This window comes from Macaca fascicularis, chromosome 10, assembly GCF_037993035.2.
Source record: "Macaca fascicularis isolate 582-1 chromosome 10, T2T-MFA8v1.1".
Classification (NCBI taxonomy): Eukaryota; Metazoa; Chordata; class Mammalia; order Primates; family Cercopithecidae; genus Macaca; species Macaca fascicularis.
Genome location: NC_088384.1, coordinates 12,146,983 through 12,165,523, shown reverse-complemented (window position 1 = coordinate 12,165,523; position 18,541 = coordinate 12,146,983). Strand labels below are relative to the sequence as shown.

The 18,541-nt window shown below is 53.9% G+C and overlaps 1 protein-coding gene across 6 annotated transcripts in view; it reads left to right on the top strand.

Annotated features, from left to right (window-relative positions):
- Positions 1-5,838, top strand: part of MGAT3 (beta-1,4-mannosyl-glycoprotein 4-beta-N-acetylglucosaminyltransferase) — a 45,606-nt gene extending 39,768 nt beyond the window's left edge. For all 6 annotated transcript variants that reach the window (XM_005567225.4, XM_045363595.3, XM_065522099.1 and 3 more), the window contains exon 2: positions 1,028-5,838. In XM_005567225.4, coding sequence (XP_005567282.1) covers positions 1,028-2,630 — 1,603 coding nt within the window. In that variant the 3' untranslated portion in view covers positions 2,631-5,838. The remainder of the gene's footprint in view (positions 1-1,027) is intronic.
- The last annotated feature ends 12,703 nt before the right edge of the window (positions 5,839-18,541 follow it).

The following is an 18,541-nucleotide window of genomic DNA, read 5'->3' as shown; positions in this document are numbered from 1 at the left end:
GTAGAGACGGAGTTTCACCATGTTGGCCAGGCTGGTCTCAAACTCCTGACCTTGTGATCCACCGACCTCGGCCTCCCAAAGTGCTGGGATTATAGGCATTAACTACTGCACTGGCCGACCTCAAATTTTTATGCCTGGAGATTAGTAAAGGGCATGGGATAATGAAGGGGAACTTTTATTTTATTTTATTTTATTTTTGAGACGGTGGCTCAGTCTGTTGTCCAGGCTGGGGTGCAGTGGTGCAATCATGGCTCACTGCAGCCTCAACCTCGTCGAAGTCTTAAGTGATCTTCCCACCTCAGCCCCCTGAGTAGCTAGAACCACAGGCACATGGCACCACACCTGGCTAATTTTTAAATTTTCTGTAGAGATGGGGTCTCACTGTGTTGTCCAAGCTGGTCTCAAACTCCTGGGCTCAAGCGATCCTCCTGCCTCAGCCTCGGAAGGTGTTAGGATTACAGGCGTGAGCCACCATGCCTGGCCTAATTTTATTCCTTAAATATGTTAGAATAAGTGTTTTCCCTTGAGAGCTGTGAGTTTTTTCAGTGAAAAAGTATTCAAAAGGTTTGTCAGTATGTCCATAAAAACGAAGATAGGAGAGGAGGGACAGGACCCGGGAGGGCAACCTGCAGCCTGCTCTCGCTGTCCTTTCCTCCGGCAGTGTCTGCACTGCGGGTTGAGCTTTTCCCAGGGCGCATTTTGCTCCTGGAGCCAAGTCTAGCAGAGCAGCCATACAGTCAGGGTGGGGTGGGCCAGGCGGAGGAGCAGGCTGCAAAGGGGACACGGTGGTGGCCTGGGGGTCTCAGGGAAGGGCTGTGGGGGCACAGGGGTGTCCTCAGTGCTAGAGCTTTCAGGGGCCTTGGTACCGCGAGCTGTCTCTTGGGGGCAGAAGGTCACTCCATGCAGGGGCAGCAGGTGCTGGCCACCACATTCTCCAGCAAGGTGACAGCAGAGGCCTCCTAGGGTCCCCTTCCTAGGAAAGGAGCCTGGGCTGCCCTGATGGGTCTGCTGTCTCTCTCTCCCACAGGATGAAAATGAGACGCTACAAGCTCTTTCTCATGTTCTGTATGGCCGGCCTGTGCCTCATCTCCTTCCTGCACTTCTTCAAGACCCTGTCCTATGTCACCTTCCCCCGAGAACTGGCCTCCCTCAGCCCTAACCTGGTGTCCAGCTTCTTCTGGAACAATGCGCCGGTCACGCCCCAGGCCAGCCCCGAGCCAGGAGACCCCGACCTGCTGCGCACCCCGCTCTACTCGCACTCTCCCCTGCTGCAGCCGCTACCGCCCAGCAAGGCGGCGGAGGAGCTCCACCGGGTGGACTTCGTGCTGCCCGAGGACACCACCGAGTATTTCGTGCGCACCAAGGCTGGCGGCGTCTGCTTCAAACCCGGCACCAAGATGCTGGAGAGGCCGCCCCCAGGACGGCCGGAGGAGAAGCCCGAGGGGGCCAACGGCTCCTCGGCCCGGCGCCCACCCCGGTACCTGCTGAGCGCCCGGGAGCGCACGGGCGGCCGGGGCGCGCGGCGCAAGTGGGTGGAGTGCGTGTGCCTGCCCGGCTGGCATGGACCCAGCTGCGGTGTGCCCACCGTGGTGCAGTACTCCAACCTGCCCACCAAGGAGCGGCTGGTGCCCAGGGAGGTGCCGCGCCGCGTCATCAATGCCATCAACGTCAACCACGAGTTCGACCTGCTGGACGTGCGCTTCCACGAGCTGGGTGACGTGGTGGACGCCTTCGTGGTGTGTGAGTCCAACTTCACAGCTTACGGGGAGCCGCGGCCACTCAAGTTCCGGGAGATGCTGACGAACGGCACCTTCGAGTACATCCGCCACAAGGTGCTCTATGTCTTCCTGGACCACTTCCCGCCCGGCGGCCGGCAGGACGGCTGGATCGCCGACGACTACCTGCGCACCTTCCTCACCCAGGACGGCGTCTCGCGGCTGCGCAACCTGCGGCCCGACGACGTCTTCATCATTGACGACGCGGACGAGATCCCGGCCCGGGACGGCGTCCTCTTCCTCAAGCTCTACGACGGCTGGACCGAGCCCTTCGCCTTCCACATGCGCAAGTCACTCTACGGCTTTTTCTGGAAGCAGCCGGGCACCCTGGAGGTGGTGTCGGGCTGCACGGTGGACATGCTGCAGGCAGTGTACGGGCTGGACGGCATCCGCCTGCGCCGCCGCCAGTACTACACCATGCCCAACTTCAGGCAGTACGAGAACCGCACCGGCCACATCCTGGTGCAGTGGTCGCTGGGCAGCCCCCTGCACTTCGCCGGCTGGCACTGCTCCTGGTGCTTCACGCCCGAGGGCATCTACTTCAAGCTCGTGTCCGCCCAGAATGGTGACTTCCCGCGCTGGGGTGACTACGAGGACAAGCGGGACCTGAACTACATCCGCGGCCTGATCCGCACCGGGGGCTGGTTCGACGGCACGCAGCAGGAGTACCCGCCCGCGGACCCCAGCGAGCACATGTATGCGCCCAAGTACCTGCTGAAGAACTACGACCAGTTCCGCTACCTGCTGGACAACCCCTACCAGGAGCCCAGGAGCACGGCGGCGGGAGGGCGGCGCCACAGGGGTCCCGAGGGAAGGCTGCCCGCCCGGGGCAAACTGGATGAGGCTGAAGGCTAGGGCTGCATGATCTGATAGGGCTCGTGGCAGGGCGGGGGTGGCGACGGCCCCTAGCGCTATCTCCCTGCCTCCTGCCAGCTCCGTGGTTCTTGAGAGGACCGGGAGTGGGTGGGGAGTGGGAGTGGGGGTAGGGTTTCCCTACTTCACCCTTGTGAATCAAGGGTCAGGTCTTTGAGCTCAGAAAACATGCCTCCTGTTGGGAGAGGGCGCAGGCCGTGATGGCTGGGTGGCCCTTCTGACTGCCAAGACTGCTGTGGCTGTGGCCAGGAGGTGCCACTGGAGTGTGTGTGGTGGTCCCTGGGTAGCGGGGGACGGCAGGCAGGGCTGGGGAAGACAGCCTGCAGGGTCCCACCAGGCAGCCTCTGGGGCGTGGCCAGACCAGGAAAAAAGCCCACCATTTGGCATCCCTGGGTCTTGGGCTAGGTGTGGGAGACCAGCCTGCCAGGAGGACCCAGGGCTCTGTAAGTAGATGCATTTGGGTCCACGGGGAAGCATGGACGCCTGGGAGGGAAGAGATGAAAAACCACATCCTACCAAGAGGAGGTGCTGAGGGATGCTTTGCAGTGTTGTCAAGTGCTGGGCCAGAGGGAGACAGCACTCCACCGCCTGCCACAAAGGACAGGACCTGGCTGCCCTGAGTCTGTCTCTCTGCTCCCCTCAGGTTGTCGTAAGCCAACACAGGGGCCTGGAGAATCCTGAGGAGCTTTCCTTTGGGTTCCAAACCGGGCCTTGACGTTCCTTCTCCCGTTTTTACATTGCTGTCTTGTGGACTGTGCACTCAGTCCTTGCAAGGCCAGGAGTCCAGTTGTAAGTGGGGCCTTGAGGGGGAATTGGGAAGGAGAAGACCGACATGAGGCCTCTGCACGGATCCGTCTCTCCCTCCCCATCACCCCTTCCTTCTGACACCCAGTCCCACCTGCAGTCACTATTGTGCCCCTCCTTGGGGCAGGCTGGCTGGGGGCCAGGAAGGGGCCATGAGGCTGCCTTGGGCCCAAGAAGGGACAATAAGGCCAGTTGTATGCTTCCTGTTTCTCATAGCTTGCCTTGGTCGAGATGTCTTTGTTGGAATTGAGTCTAAGCTGCTGTGATTAAGAGACCCTGAAATACAGTGGTTTAAGCAAGACAGAAGCTTGTTTCTAATTAGTCTAGATTGAGATGGCCCAGAGCTGGTAGGGCAGCTCTGTGTTTCTTCATACGCACCTTCCAATTTTGGGTACACAGTGGCTGCTCCAGCGCCAACCCTCCTGTGAGCATCCAAGCCTGAGGGAAGCAGAAATAGGCAAGAGGGGCACACCCACTTTTTGCTAAGGGCATGAGCCAGAATTGGCAGGCTCACCTCTGCTGGCCTCTCATTGGCTGGGTCTCAGCCACATGGCCACAAGCAGCTGCAAGGGAACCTGGGAAGTGTAGTCTTCAGTGTGGCCGCCATGTGTCTGGCCTCACCTTGGGAGTTCTCTTATTGATAAAGAAGAAGAGAATGGATATGGGGGACCAGTAGCATCTCTGGGAGAGGGGGAGGGGGCAGCAATAATTCAGTCGTCAGATCCAGCTCTCATTCAGAGTTTCCGGAATAGCTTGTTCCTGTTCCCCTCACTGTGCAGCCCAGGGTGGGGGGCAGTGAGGAGCCTGCAGCTCTGTGGGAAGGGGAAACGCCCCCTCCCCTCGGCCCCTCAAAGGCTACCCAATGATGCTGGTTTGCAGAGCTGGCCTGTGGAATGGCTCATGTTTGTGCGTGTGTGTGTGTATATTTATGGGCATGGGTGCATGCTTGGTGTGTATTTGTACATGTCTGTATTGCTGTGTCCCTGTAAATACATGCTTGTGTGTGGATGGGGGAGGCCAGGCCCAGGTGTCCTTCGTCAGGCCTGTGGCCACACCTCCTGCAGCTCCCCAAAATGACTGAGGCGGAAAGCCCTTGGGGAGCCTAGAAAGCAAAGCTAAAGGGGATGCAGGGTCTGTCCGTCTGTCTGTCTTTCAGTCTGAGGAATGAGAATCCTCCTGACCTGAGGGCTGTGCAGCTGAGAGCCCACTACCTCCCCAGCCCCTCTCAGCCCCAGCCACATGATCCCACCCGTCCCCTCCCCAACCTCCAGTGGGGCCATCTCCGGTTGTCTTATTGTTGGGGGTTTCCTGATGGGCCAGAAGAGGAGGGCATCTCCTTGCCACAGCTCTGTCTGGGTTAAGTGCCCAGTGAGGGCATGGTGTGGGGGGCTGGCCTCAGAGCAGCCACTGGTGGGCAAGCGTGAAGTGGGCTGAGGGGCTCTGAGCCACTTCACTCCCATCTAGGGGACTGCCCCCATGGAACTCCTTTGAAGTCACAGCAGCCTTCCTTTCTGTTTCCTCTTGGGGCCGAGAGGTGGCTCAAGAAGTCAGGGTCCCTGTGCTCTGGGTCAATCCAGGCCAGGCTGCATCCCACAGACAGGGAGTCTCACGGCTCCTGATCATGCCCAGGCTCTAGCCTGGGGCCTCCCTCCTTGGCAGCTTCCTCACCCCACGCCCCTGGCACCCTCAGTTGCTGTGGGGATGCCCCTCCAGGGCACCAGCTCAGGGCTAAGGGAAGGAAGACAGGAGCAGCTCAGAGCTGCCAGGCCCTGCCTTCCTCACAGACCTGGTGGGGCAGGGCCTGTTCACAGCAGCAGGAGTGAAGGCCTGGCCATCGGTGGAGAGGACAGCTGTTAGAGGGGTGGAGGCCAGGGCGCGGGGTTGAAGAGTTTCACATATCATCACAGCATACACTGGGAATCTGGTGGAGGTAGAGGAACCCAGGGCCACTCCCTCAGTACAAAGGGAAACCAAGCTGAATGTGACCACTGCTGCCATGTCCCATGTCCACGCTTCTCCCCGGGAATAACTGGCCCTGAGACCCCTAGACCCAAGGAGGCCTGTCCATGCCAAGCATCCAGGAAGCATGGCCGGCCCTGTCCACCCATGGGTCACGTTGGTTCCCAGGGGCAGCATGGGAGAGCTTTGGGGGCAAGAGGGAGAGTCCGGGTGGGGAGACAGGACTTGCCCAAGCAGAAGGCAGGACCCTGGGAAATGTATAATTTAAGGACATCAATAATAGTATTATTTTTTTTTTTGTAAGGGAAAATCAATATGTACATTCTGAAATCATTTTCTCTGTAAATGGTTGGATTTCATTTCACCCTTAAAGGGATGCTTAAAGGAGAAGATAATATTAATAATAAAAACAGCTACAAAGTCTGAATTGTGTGCGTATGTGGCTGGTTTGTGGGTGCTCTGGGGCAGGGAGGGGTGGGAGGAGGTGTCTCTGGTCTTGCTAAAGACACCCTTGCTTCTGGATCCATGGCGTGCAAGACCTTCCTGAGGACTGGATGGCCAGTGGGGCCATCTTCACTTAGGGACGAAGTGTCCCCCAGCCGCAGGTGGAAGCAGCTGGGAAGTGGAAGATGCTGGGCCGAGGTCTGGCAAAAGGAAGCAGAAGTGGGCCAGGCTCCTAGGACTGGGTGCGCCCACCCTCCTGCAGTGGGCAGGGACCCCTTTGGGGATCTGGATGAAGGCTTTGGTGCCTCTGCAGCGAGGGAGTGGTTCTCCAATTCTGCTCTGGAGCATCAAAATAAGTGCTCCTGCCTCAGCAGTTTTTCCTGTTGAGTTCTAAATGCCTCATCCAAGGTCACAGCCGTGTCGATTCTGGGTCTGGACTCTCAGCACCAGGTCCTCTGGACTCCCAGGAGCAGGTATCTCTGTCCCATGGAGCCGACCTTGGACTTGTGCTTGGACAGCGCCTGGAGCCTTGGGATGTGGGCACTTCCAAGGAGCTTCCTCTGGGCCGGGTGGACACTGGAGTTGTCCTGGGAGTCCCCTGTGTGTGTCCTAAAGAGAATCTGAGGTGGTAGGAACAGACACTTTTTTTTTTTTTTTTTTGAGACGGAGTCTCACTCTGTCGCCCAGGCTGGAGCTCAGTGGCACGATCTCCACTCACTGCAAGCTCCGCCTCCGGGGTTCATGCCATTCTCCTGCCTCAGCCTCCTGTGTAGCTGGCACTACAGGCGCCCGCCACCACGCCCGGCTAATTTTTGTATTTTTAGTAGAGACAGGATTTCACCGTGTTAGCCAGGATGGTCTCGATCTCCTGACCTCGTGATCCGCCTGTCTCGGCCTCCCAAAGTGCTGGGATTACAGGCGTGAGCCACCGCGTCCGGCAACAGACACTTTTTGAGCTCTGCCATGGTCCCCTGTGGGGTGGCTGTGCAACCTCCATGTTAGACAGAGAGGATGGAGGCCCAGAGATGGGAGGAGGCGTGACTGCAGTCCTGGTGGCCAAAGCAAGGGCTCATGTTTTCTGAACACTCGCAAAGTGTCACACATGCGTCAGTCTGACACCTGGGGGCTGGGACTGCCTGGACTTCTGACCACACTCACAAAGCCCATAAAGGTACCTGCTGCAGGTACTTGGAGTGGGGATGGAGTGGGGGCTGAATTCCACAGGCTTGAAGAAGTGGAGAAGATGTAGACACCCTACCTATCCAGAAGAGGGCAGTAGTGACCCACATGCCGTTTAAGATCAAGTTAACAACCCTTAAATCACCTCCTATGGTGAATCATCATCATCATCACCATGATCATTAGTATTTAGAGACATTGATTAAGTGCCTATTTTGTGCCAGTCTGAGCTAAAAGATGTCGCTCCCCATTATACCCATTTTCCACGTCTGTAAAAGGACCCCACAGCACCTGTGAGGTCTGCTGCCAAAAATTAACCACCTGGACCTAATCCCAAGGAAACAGCACACAAACCGGAAGGGAGAGACGATCTGCAACAAACTAGCCTCTCTCATACGCATGCATTTCTTGTAATTCTGTTTCTCTGAGGTGTTTGCAGAAAAGCCCAACCCTGCATCAGTTTCACCAACCACTTTCCAAATTCCTATCCTAGATGGCGAAGAGCTTGTAGAGGCAAAACATCAACAGTGACTCAAATGTTTGCCATGGTGGCCTCTACACGTGGCCTGCTTTTCCCACTCATCCCAGCTGACCAGCGTGTGTGAGCCCGGCTGACAGCAGAAAAACTGCCTAGTCAAGTCCAGCCTAAACACTGATCCAGTCTCATGAGCTCAATTGCTGCAAAGTCTCTGTGGTTTCTTACAAAGCTTCATTGTGGCCATAGATAACTGGTATAGTTTGCTTTCATTTAACGACAACCTAAACCAGTGAGGCAAACTAGATAAACCAACCCAAACCAGTGAGGCAGGCAAGGAACGTATTGGTTCACTAATGGTAAAGTTCAGGGGTAATGTAGGCTTCAGGTACAGTCACATTGTCATCCAGCTCTCTTGTGGCTGAACACAGCTGCACTTCCCGACTTGTGCTATCCCGAGTCTCAGACAGGTTTACCCCTCGTGCCTGCAAGATGGCTGCAGCAGCTCCAGGCTTCACCATCTCAGCTTTAAGCTCAGCACAAAAGAAATAGAGCTCTTCTCTCTCAAAGTCTTGGGCGTGGATCTCACTGACTTGATTTAGGTCACGTGAACATCCCTGAATGCATCAGTGAGACTGGTGGGACTTGGGATGGAATCTGCCAATTCATGTAGATCAATCAAAGCCCTGTGTCTATTGACTGAGGAAAAGGGAAGGTGGTTCTCCAACAGAAATCCGGGGCCCAGATGGTACCTTTGGCACAGCCTCAGCTGCCTCCAACAGGCCTTTCACCAGCCACCAGCTGGTGTCCTCATCTGTAACACGGGACCATCATAGGACAGACCTCCAGGGGTGATTGTGAGGATGCTCAGAGCTTAGAGCAGAGCCTGGAGCATGGTGAGAGCTCCATAAGTGTGAGCAGTCAGCATCGTGGCCCCAACCACACCCTCCATCTCCTTGCATGTGACGCGTGGGTCATGCATCCCTTCCTGGGTCTGCTTCCCTTAGTCTCCGTGACTCATCTGTCTCGTGGCTCTCCTCTTCCTCCTCCATGACATTTCTTCCTGGTTGTCTTCCTGGTTCCTTTTTCCCTGTGCACCCCTTTAATAAGGGGGATCCCAGGGCTTGGTCCTGGATCCACCCTCTGCGTGCAGTTCTCCATGCTTACCAAGGTGGAACTGGCTCCATCTCTCCAGGGAGTCCTCTTTCCTACGGACCCAGCCCATGAAGCCCGCTGCCTGCTGGACGAGGCCCCCAGGTGTCAATGTCACCTCAAATACCATGTGGCCAAAATGGAACTCGGCTTCCCATAAAAATGTGAGCCCATAAATTCCTTTGTTTGGTTGGTTGTTTGTTTGAGATGGAGTCTCGCTCTGTCACCCAGGCTGGAGTGCAGTGGCATGATCTTGGCTCACTGCAACCTGCGCTTCCCAGGTTCAAATGATTCTCTTGCCTCAGTCTCCCAAGTAGCTGGGATTACAGGTGCCTGCTACCAAGCCTGGCTAATTTTTGTATTTTTAGTAAAGATGGTGTTTCGCCATGCTGGCCAGTCTGGTCTTGAACTCCTGACCTCAGATGATCCACCCATCGTGGCCTCCCAAAGTGCTGGGACTACAGATGTGGGCTCATCCCGCCCAGCCAAATTCCTTTTTAAAAAAGACACCACCAGAGGGCAGCAGGTATTCTCTGGCCCAAACTTCCTCCTCTGCAAGGCCTTGCCTACAGGGTAGGTTGCCCCCCAGTTATTGGCCCAACCTGGCCCAGACTTGGCACTGCTGTTGACTGTCACACGGGAGCCCCCACAGTGTAATTAGAACCTCCCACTTGTCCTGCCAGGCTGCCTTCTGAAGACCCAGCATGCCTCACAGCAGGCCCGTTAGAGCACTGGGCCTTCTAGAAGGCCACACGGGACAAGGCCAGGCCCTCATCCACGTGAGTGTCCCCAAAGTATTCAAAGGTAACAACTTAAACCGGGCTCAGTGGATCACGCCTGTAATCCCAGCACTTTGGGAGGTCGAGGTGGGCAGATCACCTAAGGCCAGGAGTTCGAGAATAGCCTGGCCAACGTGGTGAAACCCTGTCTCTACTAAAAATACAAAAATTAGCAGGGTGTGGTGGTGGGTGCCTGTAATCCCAGCTACTCGGGAGGCTGAGGCAGGAAAATTGCTTGAACCTGGGAGGCGGAGGTTGTAGGGAGCCGAGATAGTGCCATTGTACTCCATGTTTTAAAGTAGCTGGGCGTGGTGGCGTGGTGGCTCACAATGTGGTCCCAGCTACTCAGGAGGCTGAGGCAAGAGGATTCCTTGAGTCCGGGAGGTCGAGGTTGCAGTGAGCTGTGATCGCACCACTGCACTCCAGCCTGGCAACAGAGTGAGATCCTGTCTCAAAACACAAGAACGACAACAACAACAACAAAACGAGACACATTTTTCTGCTTTCTAGGAGCTCAAAAGTGTTTGAGAGTAGGCCGGGGATTCCCAGGCTGGGCACTGCCGACACTGCAGGCCAGTTCATTCCTTGCTATGAGGCTGTCCTGTACAGTGTAGGGTTCTGAAGCAGTGTCCCTGGCCTCCAGCCGCTAGATGCCAGTGGAACCCACCCCCGCAAGTGTGACAACCAAAAAAGGTTTACAGACGTTACTAAATATTGCCTGGAGTGCAAACTCACTGGAGGAAGAAGCGCCCGGAGCCTGTACAAGGCAGCACTTTGCATACATTGCCTCATGGAATCCTGTGGGGGTGCTGCCAGCGCTCACTGGAGTGTCAGCTTTTCTCCTGTGGAACTGAGTGATATTCAGAACTGGGCCCTTCCATTTTCCAGCCTGGGAAGATTAAAGGGGGGAATCTCAGGATTTAGGGAGATTAAGGGCATGAATTGCTCAAAGGCATACAGCGCCTAACCAGGATTTAGGACCAGGGACTCCAATACCCTTCTCATTGTGCTGCATTGCCTCCTAGTGGGAGGGCCAGGCATGACTGTGACTGCCATCTCACTTGCTTTTCTTTCTTTCCTTTTTTTTTTTTTTTTCCTTTTTTGAGTCTCACGCTATCACCCAGGCTGGAGTGCAGTGGCACAATCTCGGCTCATTGCAACCTCTGCCTCCCAGGTTCAAGCAATTCTCCTGCCTCAGTCTCCTGAGTAGCTGGAATTACAGGCACCCACCACTACGCCTGGCTAATTTTTGTATTTTTAATAGAGATGGGGTTTCACTATGTTGGCCAGACTGGTCTCGACCTCTTGACCTCAAGCGATACGCCCACTTTGGCCTCCCAAAGTGCTGGGATTACAGACGTGAGCCACCGTGCCCTGCCCTCCCTCCCTTCTTCCCTTCCTTTCTTTCTCCCTTCCTCCCTTCCTTTCTCTCTGCCGTTTTCTGTCTTTTTCTTTCTTCTTAATATTTTGGTCTTCTTGTTTCCATTGGGGTTGGATGGCTTTCTTTCTTTCCTGTCTTTCCTCTTTCTTTCTTCTCACTCCACACCACGCAGGATTTGAGGCATTTTATACAAATAAATAGCACAAAATGGAAAAGCAAATGTATAAAAATTAGAATCGGCCGTGCGTAGTGGCTCATGCCTGTAATACCAACACTTTGGGAGGCCCAGACGGGCGGATCACGAGGTCAAGAGATCGAGACTATCCTGGCCAACATAGCGAAACCCTGTCTCTACTAAAAATACAAAAATTAGCCAGGTGTGGTGGTGCGCACCTGTAGTCCCAACTACTCAGGAGGCTGAGGCAGGAGCGTCGCTTGAACCCGGGAGGTGGAGGTTGCAGTGAGCTGAGATCATGCCACTGTACTTCAGCCTGGGCGATAGAGCGATACTCCGTCTCAAAAAAAAAAAAAAAAAAAAAAAAGAATCATGGAACATTATAAAGATGAAAGAAAACTAAGCCTAGGAAATAAAATGAAGTGGGCAGTGCTAGGGGAACACTTTAGCAAGTACTCAAGGCACTCGAAGGAAAGGGGTGTGTCCTCTTCTCTCCTTTGCAGATCAGGAAATGGAGGTTCCAAAATCAGCACAGGAGGCAGCCGAACTTTGAGGATGGTCACTAACGGAGGGCGCCTCTGGAACATCTGCCTTCCCTCCTCGGCAGGGGTGGGGGTGCCTTCCTCACCTCTGTGTCCCTACCACGCTGCCTGGGGCCCAACAGTATGCACTAAATTCTCGCTGCATTGTGCTGATGTGATGTGCATGTCATAACCCACCTTTCTTTGGGTGACCTGTCCCTCAGGCCCCTAACTTGCATTATCAGTAATAGTAGTACACGCTGCCCCACTGGCTTGTCCCCAAACCATCGTGCCCAAGAACCCCTGCACTCTGGCAGACCCAGGGCAGCCACTCTCATTAGCTAGGGTTCACTTGCCCCCATCTGCCTCACTGAGGAGACAGGGCTTCACGCTTGTGTGTCAGTGGAGGCTTTGCCAGTGGTGTTGTCAATACCTGTAGAAATGAGCGTACATGGTCCAGGCGTGGTTCTGGGTTTCACCTCACTGGTCTGAGAAGAAGAAGCCTCAGGCCGGGTGCCGTGGCTCACGCCTGTAATCCCAGCTCTTACAGGAACTGCTCTGCTATGAGCAAGGTGGGTTCCTCAAAGGTGGTCTTCGTGATCAGACGGCGACAGAAGTTCTAGATCCATGAGAGACAAGTTCTAGACAGCAGCATGCAGTCCAACAACTTGTGCCAGCATCTCCAGGCTCCGGCATCCCACATTTCTGCTCCCGTGGCTGCCAGAGGTGCACAAGCTGGTGGTTTACTTGGACCTCTGCCGCATCTTTCTTTCTTTTCTTTCTTTCCTTTTTTTTTTTTTTGAGACAGAATCTTGCTCTGTCACCCAGGCTGGAGTGCAATGGCACGATCTCGGCTCACTGACACCTCTGCTTCCTGGGTTCAAGCGATTCTCCTGCCTCAACCTCCTGAGTAGCTGGGATTACAGGTGCCTCCCACCACGCCCGGCTAATTTTTGTATTTTTTAGTAGAGACGGGGTTTCTCCATGTTGGTCATGCTGGTCTTGAACTCCTGACCTCGTGATCCACCCGCCTTGGCCTCCCGAAGTGCTGGGATTACAGGCATGAGCAACTGTGCCCGGCCTTTTTTTTTTTTTTTTTTTTTTGAGACAGAGTTTTGCTCCTGTTGCCAAGGCTAGAGTGCAATGGCACGATCTCAGCTCACTGCAGCCTTCGCCTGGGTTCAAACGATTCTTCTGCCTCAGCCTTCCAAGTAGCTGGGATTACAGGCATGTGCCACCACACCTGGCTAATTTTGTATTTTTAGTAGAGATGGGGTTTCGCCATGTTGGCCAGGCTGGTCTCGAACTCATGACCTCAAATGGATCTGCCCTCTTTGACCTCCCAAAGTGCTGGGATTACAGACGTGAGGCACCGTACCCGGCTTCATCTTTCTTCTTTTGCGCTTCAGCTTGTACATTTGCTTCTTCCTCCACTTGGCTCTCATGGCACAGAGGTTTCCAAGAAGATGGTGCCAAGGCCGAGAGACTCTTCCAGTCTTGACCAATGCATTCTTCACGAGGAAAAGGGCTGACACCAGCCCATATGGGCCTTTGTACTCATTGGCAAGGGCATCCCTTCCTTCAGACATCTTACTTCCATTTATTGGGAAATTGCCAACGTGCACTGATTTTTGTTAGAATGATAGGCTGCCTTCTGCCAAAGAAATGTCGTAAGAAACATACAATTCTACAAGGTCTTGATGTGGTGCCTTTGTGCAGTGTTTGACATGAACAACTACACCCAGGAACCCTGCCTTGCCTCACATCCTAGATCTGATTCTATCACTACCCCCAACTTTTTTTGTTTTTTGAGACAGAGTCTTGCTCTGTCGCCCAGGCTGGAGTGCAGTGGTGCGATCTCGGCTCACAGCAACCTCTGCCTCCCAAGTTCAAGCAACTCTCATGACTCAACTCAGCCTCCTGAGTAGCTGGTATTACAGGCACGCACCACCACGCCCAGCTTTTTTTTTTTTTTTTTTGAGACGGAGTCTTGCTCTGTCGCTGAGACTGGAGTGCAGTGGCACGACCTCGGCTCACTGCAAGCTCTGCCTCCCGGGTTCACGTCATTCTCCTGCCTCAGCCTCCCAAGTAGCTGGGACTACAGGTGCCCGCCACCACACCCGGCTCATTTTTTGTATTTTTAAGTAGAGACGGTGTTTCACCATGTTAGCCAGGATGGTCTCGATCTCCTGAACTCGTGATCTGCCCTCCTCAGCCTCCCAAAGTGCTAGGATTTCAGGCGTGAGCCACAGCGTCTGGCCACGCCCAACTAATTTTTGTATTTTTAGTAGAGACAGGGTTTCACCATGTTGGCCAGGCTGGTCTCAAACTCCTGTCCTCAAGTGATCCACCTGCCTCGGCCTCCCAAAGTGCTGGGATTACAGGTGTGAGCCATCGCACCTGGCCACTACACCCCAACTTTAAAATAGTCTATGACTATTTTAAATAGTCACAGCAGTGCCAAGTCAAATTTCTGCTATAGCTTCAGGGAGCCCCTGTTGCCCCATCCTACTACCTTGTCCCATCCCCTTGGACTGCAGTGACATCTAATTTAAAGGCAGCCAATCCACCTGCAAAGGGAGGGTGTTCGGTGAGCAAGCTTACATTCCCTTTGTCCTTTTCAACACCAACTGGCACAATGTGGGCAGTGGAGATTTTACAGATGAATGGGGGACCGGCCCTTCTGCCTGGGGATATCAGGTTCTTGTCTGGTGAATACAGGAATAATGACATCTGATGACAGCAAACCCCATTAAGAGGGAGGAGGCTCTCTCTTGACAGCAATTTCCAGGCTGCTGGCTGGCTGACTTCCCAGAGCCTTCCCGATCTGGTTACAGGAACCAGGAACTCCTGATTCCTCTGTTCCTCCATCAGCCTGGGCTAACCCCTGGGAGGGGGTGGGCAGGAGGGGGTGGGCTGGACTGAGGTTTCTGTCGTATCACCCAGTGACAATTTTCCTTCAATTCCCTCCAAGCATTTACACAGGGTCTCAATTTTATAAGGCATCCTACCTGGCAAAGTAAAGGGAATGAGACTGGTACGACACAGGCTCTGCCCTTTTGCTGGGAAGCCTGGGCTGTCCCTCCCTGCTCCCCCTGCAGCTAAGGGGCACCTGGCTTCTCTCACTGTTCTCTGTCTCCTCTGTGACATCACACCATTGAGGTCTCCTCCTCTCTGCCTTTTTCAATCTCTCTCCCTCTTCTGGCCGCCCCTCCCTGCATCAAGGCTAGAATAAAAAATACCAGCCAACTCTCAAACCAACCCAGACGCAACATATACAATCGGCTTTTGTCCCTGTAGTGGTCCTTTCATCTTCTCTTTCCCTTTCCAGCAAAATCACTGTCTCCATTTTTTCTTTCGTTTTCTTTTCTTTTTTTTTTTTTTTTGGAGACAGACTTCTTACTCTGTTGCCCAGGCTGGAGTGCAGTGGCGTGATCTCGGCTCACTGCAGCCTGCGCCTCTTGAGTTCCAGTGATTATCCTGCCTCAGTCTCATGAGTAACTAGGATTACAGGTGCCTGCTGCCATGTCTGGCTAAGTTTTGTATTTTTAGTAGAGAAGTGGTTTCACCATGTTGGCCAGGCTGGTCTCGAACTCCTGACCTCAGGTGATCCACCCGCCTCAGCCTTCCAAAGTGCTGGGATTACAGGCATGAACCACCATGCCTGGCCCACTGTCTCTTTTTTTTAATTCCCACTCACTCTTCAGGTCCTGGGTTTCTGACCCCTCCTTTTGCTGAACCAGCCAGTCACAGGCCAGCTCCTCCCTGGGGAAGGACAAGGTGGCACTCGCTGTGGCACTGGCTCTATGACCACACCCTCCTTCCCTTTTTATTCTTTTCCTATATATATATATTTTTTTTTTGAAAAATTATTTTGTGGCCGGGCGCTGAGCATTTTATTTCTACATTCCTGCCTCTAGTCCTGGCTTCTACTAGCTGCTCAGTAAATGCTGAGCGACTGACTGCTTGGCTAACGCATTGGACACAACAATGTTGGTTCTTACGAGTCATTTAGCAAAAAAGTTTTGTTGGTTTTTGTTCCGGCATCCCACCTCAGGCACCTGGGCCCAGACCTTTGACCACCAAGGCTCTCCAGGGCCCGGGGGCCCACAGCCTATGACTCCCCTGAGGTCTTGCCCCGGAACTGGAGTCCTGGGTTTCCAAAGTTGGCCGTGTCCAATCTGGGCAACATAGTGAGATCCTGTCTCTATGAAAAATGAAAAATTAGCCAGGCATGGTGGCATGCACCTGTGGTCTCAGCTACTCGGGAGGCTAGGTTGGAGGATCATTTGAGCTCAGGAGTTTAAGGTTATGGGGAGCTATGATCGTACCACTGCACTCCATCCTGGGTGACACAGCAAGACCTTGTCTCAAGACAAAACAAAAACAAAAACAAAAAAACAGTCTGCTATGGGCCAATATTTCCATGTGCCCATCCATGCCTGAGAAAGAACGATGACATTTTACATATTTATTTTTTGAGACAGAGTTTTGCTCTTGTTGCCAGGCTGGAGTGCGGTGGCATGATCTCGGCTCACTGCAACCTCCACCTTCTGGGTTCAAGCAATTCTCCTGCTTCCCGAGTAGCCTCCTAAGCCTCTCAGCCTCCCGAGTAGCTGGGGTTATAGGCACGCGCCACCATGCCCAGCTAATTTTTGTTTTTTTAGTAGAGACGGGATTTCACCATGTTAGCCAGGCTGGTCTCGAACTCCTGACCTCAGGTGATCCTTCCGCCTTGGCCTCCCAAAGTGCTGGGATTACAGGCATGCACTGCCACGCCCAGCTAATTTTTGTATTTTTAATACAGATGGGGTTCCTCCATGTTGGTCAAGCTGGTCTCGAACTCCTGACCTCAGGTGATCCGCCCGCCTCGGCCTCCCAAAGTGGGGGGATTATAGGCGTGAGCCACCGCACCCGGCTTCCAATGACATTTTATAATTAGCCACCCCTCACCTCATGTGTCAGGCCTCACATGCCCTCTCTGATTAATCTTCAACAGCCTGATGAGCTAGTCCTTTCCTCACCATCTCCAAAACACAGGTGGAGGGACCAAGGCTCACGAAGCCCAACGCACTTGCCCTGCACTCACCACCAACCCACAGGCCCCTTTCAAATGAGACAGCCTTGACCACCCTGAACCAGGTGAAATGGTCCATCTCTCCTGTCTTTCCACAAAACATTCATTCATTCAACAAATCCATTCACTACTACATGTGAGTCACTGTTCTGGGTAAATGAGTGCTCCCCTCTCTCCCTCCAGCCATGATCACCATTAAGAGGCCGATGCCATCATCCAGATGTGAGATCCGGGGGGTTACGGTTAAACCTGCAATATCTGGCCGGGCACGGTGGCTCACACCTGTAATCCCAGCACTTTGGGAAGCCAAGGCGGGCAGATGAGGTCAAGAGACCGAGACTACCCTGATCAACATGGTGAAACCCCGTCTCTACTAAAAATACAAAAATCAGCCAGGCATGGTGGTGGGTGCCTGTAGTCCCAGCTACTCAGGAGGCTGAGGCAGGAGAATCACTTGAACCCAGGAGGCAGAGGTTGCAGTGAGCCAAGATCACACCACTGTACTCCAACCTGGTGTCAGAGCGAAACTCCGTCTCAAAACAAACAAACAAGCAAATACACACACACACCCCCAGCAATCTCAATCCAAGAGATCCCGGAATGCCTCTTGCCCTGTGAAACCTGGCAGAGCCCAGAGGTTTGGGTCAGTGCCCCTGCCATGGGTCCCTGGCTTACAAAGGCACCATGGGTACGTACATGCAGGTGCTAAATGCCACCTCACTGCCCATGCTCCATTGCCATGGGAGCACTGGGGGCAGGGAGAGGCCTTGTCAGTCGAAGTAAAGATAAGATCCTAAAGAGCAAGTGGATCTAGGGGGGCTGATCTGAAGGGGAGACCCCTCCAAACGACCTCCCTCTGTCCTCCCTCCGAAAAATAACATTCCATAGAACGAGAAAGTCAGGAGAGATAGGAAGAGGTCACCTGGTATGCCAGGTGGAAATGTCACCAATTTATTTGGGTCACAAAATTCTTTAAAAAGCAAATTAGGGCAGCCTGAAAGAGTGGCAAGAACACACGTTTCAGAGTAAGACAGACTTGGCTTCCACCGAAAGCTTCTTTCCTTCTTTTTTTTTTTTTTTTTTTTGTTGAGACGGAGTCTTGCTCTGCCGCCCAGGCTGGGGTGCAGTGGCTGGATCTCAGCTCACTGCAAGCTCCGCCTCCCAGGTTTACGCCATTCTCCTGCCTCAGCCTCCCGAGTAGCTGGGACTACAGGCGCCCGCCACCTCACCCGGCTACTTTTTTATATTTTTTAGTAGAGACGGGGTTTCACCGTGTTAGCCAGGATGGTCTCGATCTCCTGACCTCGTGATCCGCCCGTCTCGGCCTCCCAAAGTGCTGGGATTACAGGCTTGAGCCACCGCGCCCGGCCGCTTCTTTCCTTCTTAGCTCAGTGTCTTAGAAAAATTACTATGCCTCTCTCCATCTTGGCTTTCTTCTCTTTCTTTTTTGTTTTTGTTTTTTTTTTTTGAGATGGAGTCTTGATCTGTCACCCAGGCTGGAGTACAGTAGTGTGATCTCGGCTCATTGCAACCTCTGCCTCCTGGGCTCAAGCAATTCTCCTGCCTCAGCCTCCTGAGTAACTGGAATTACAGGCTTGAGCCACCACACCCGGCTAATTTTTGTATTTTTAGTAGAGATGGGGGCTTCACCATGTTGGTCAGGTTGGTCTCGAACTCCTGACGTCAAGTGATCCGCTTGCCTCAGCCTCCCAAAGTGCTGGGATTACAGGCATGAGCCACTGTGCCCGGCCCTGCAACAGACTTTTGATTGGTCTCCCTGCCTCAGCCCTGGTTCCATTCCATTACTCTCAAGCCAGACGCATCCTGTTGAAAGGGAAGTCAGATCCCAGCACTTCTTGGCTCCGAACCCTGCTGTGGGTCCTTTGCACCCACCATATCCCTCCCAGTTCTGATAAGGGCCTCTTTCCCAGCTCCCGCTCACCTGGC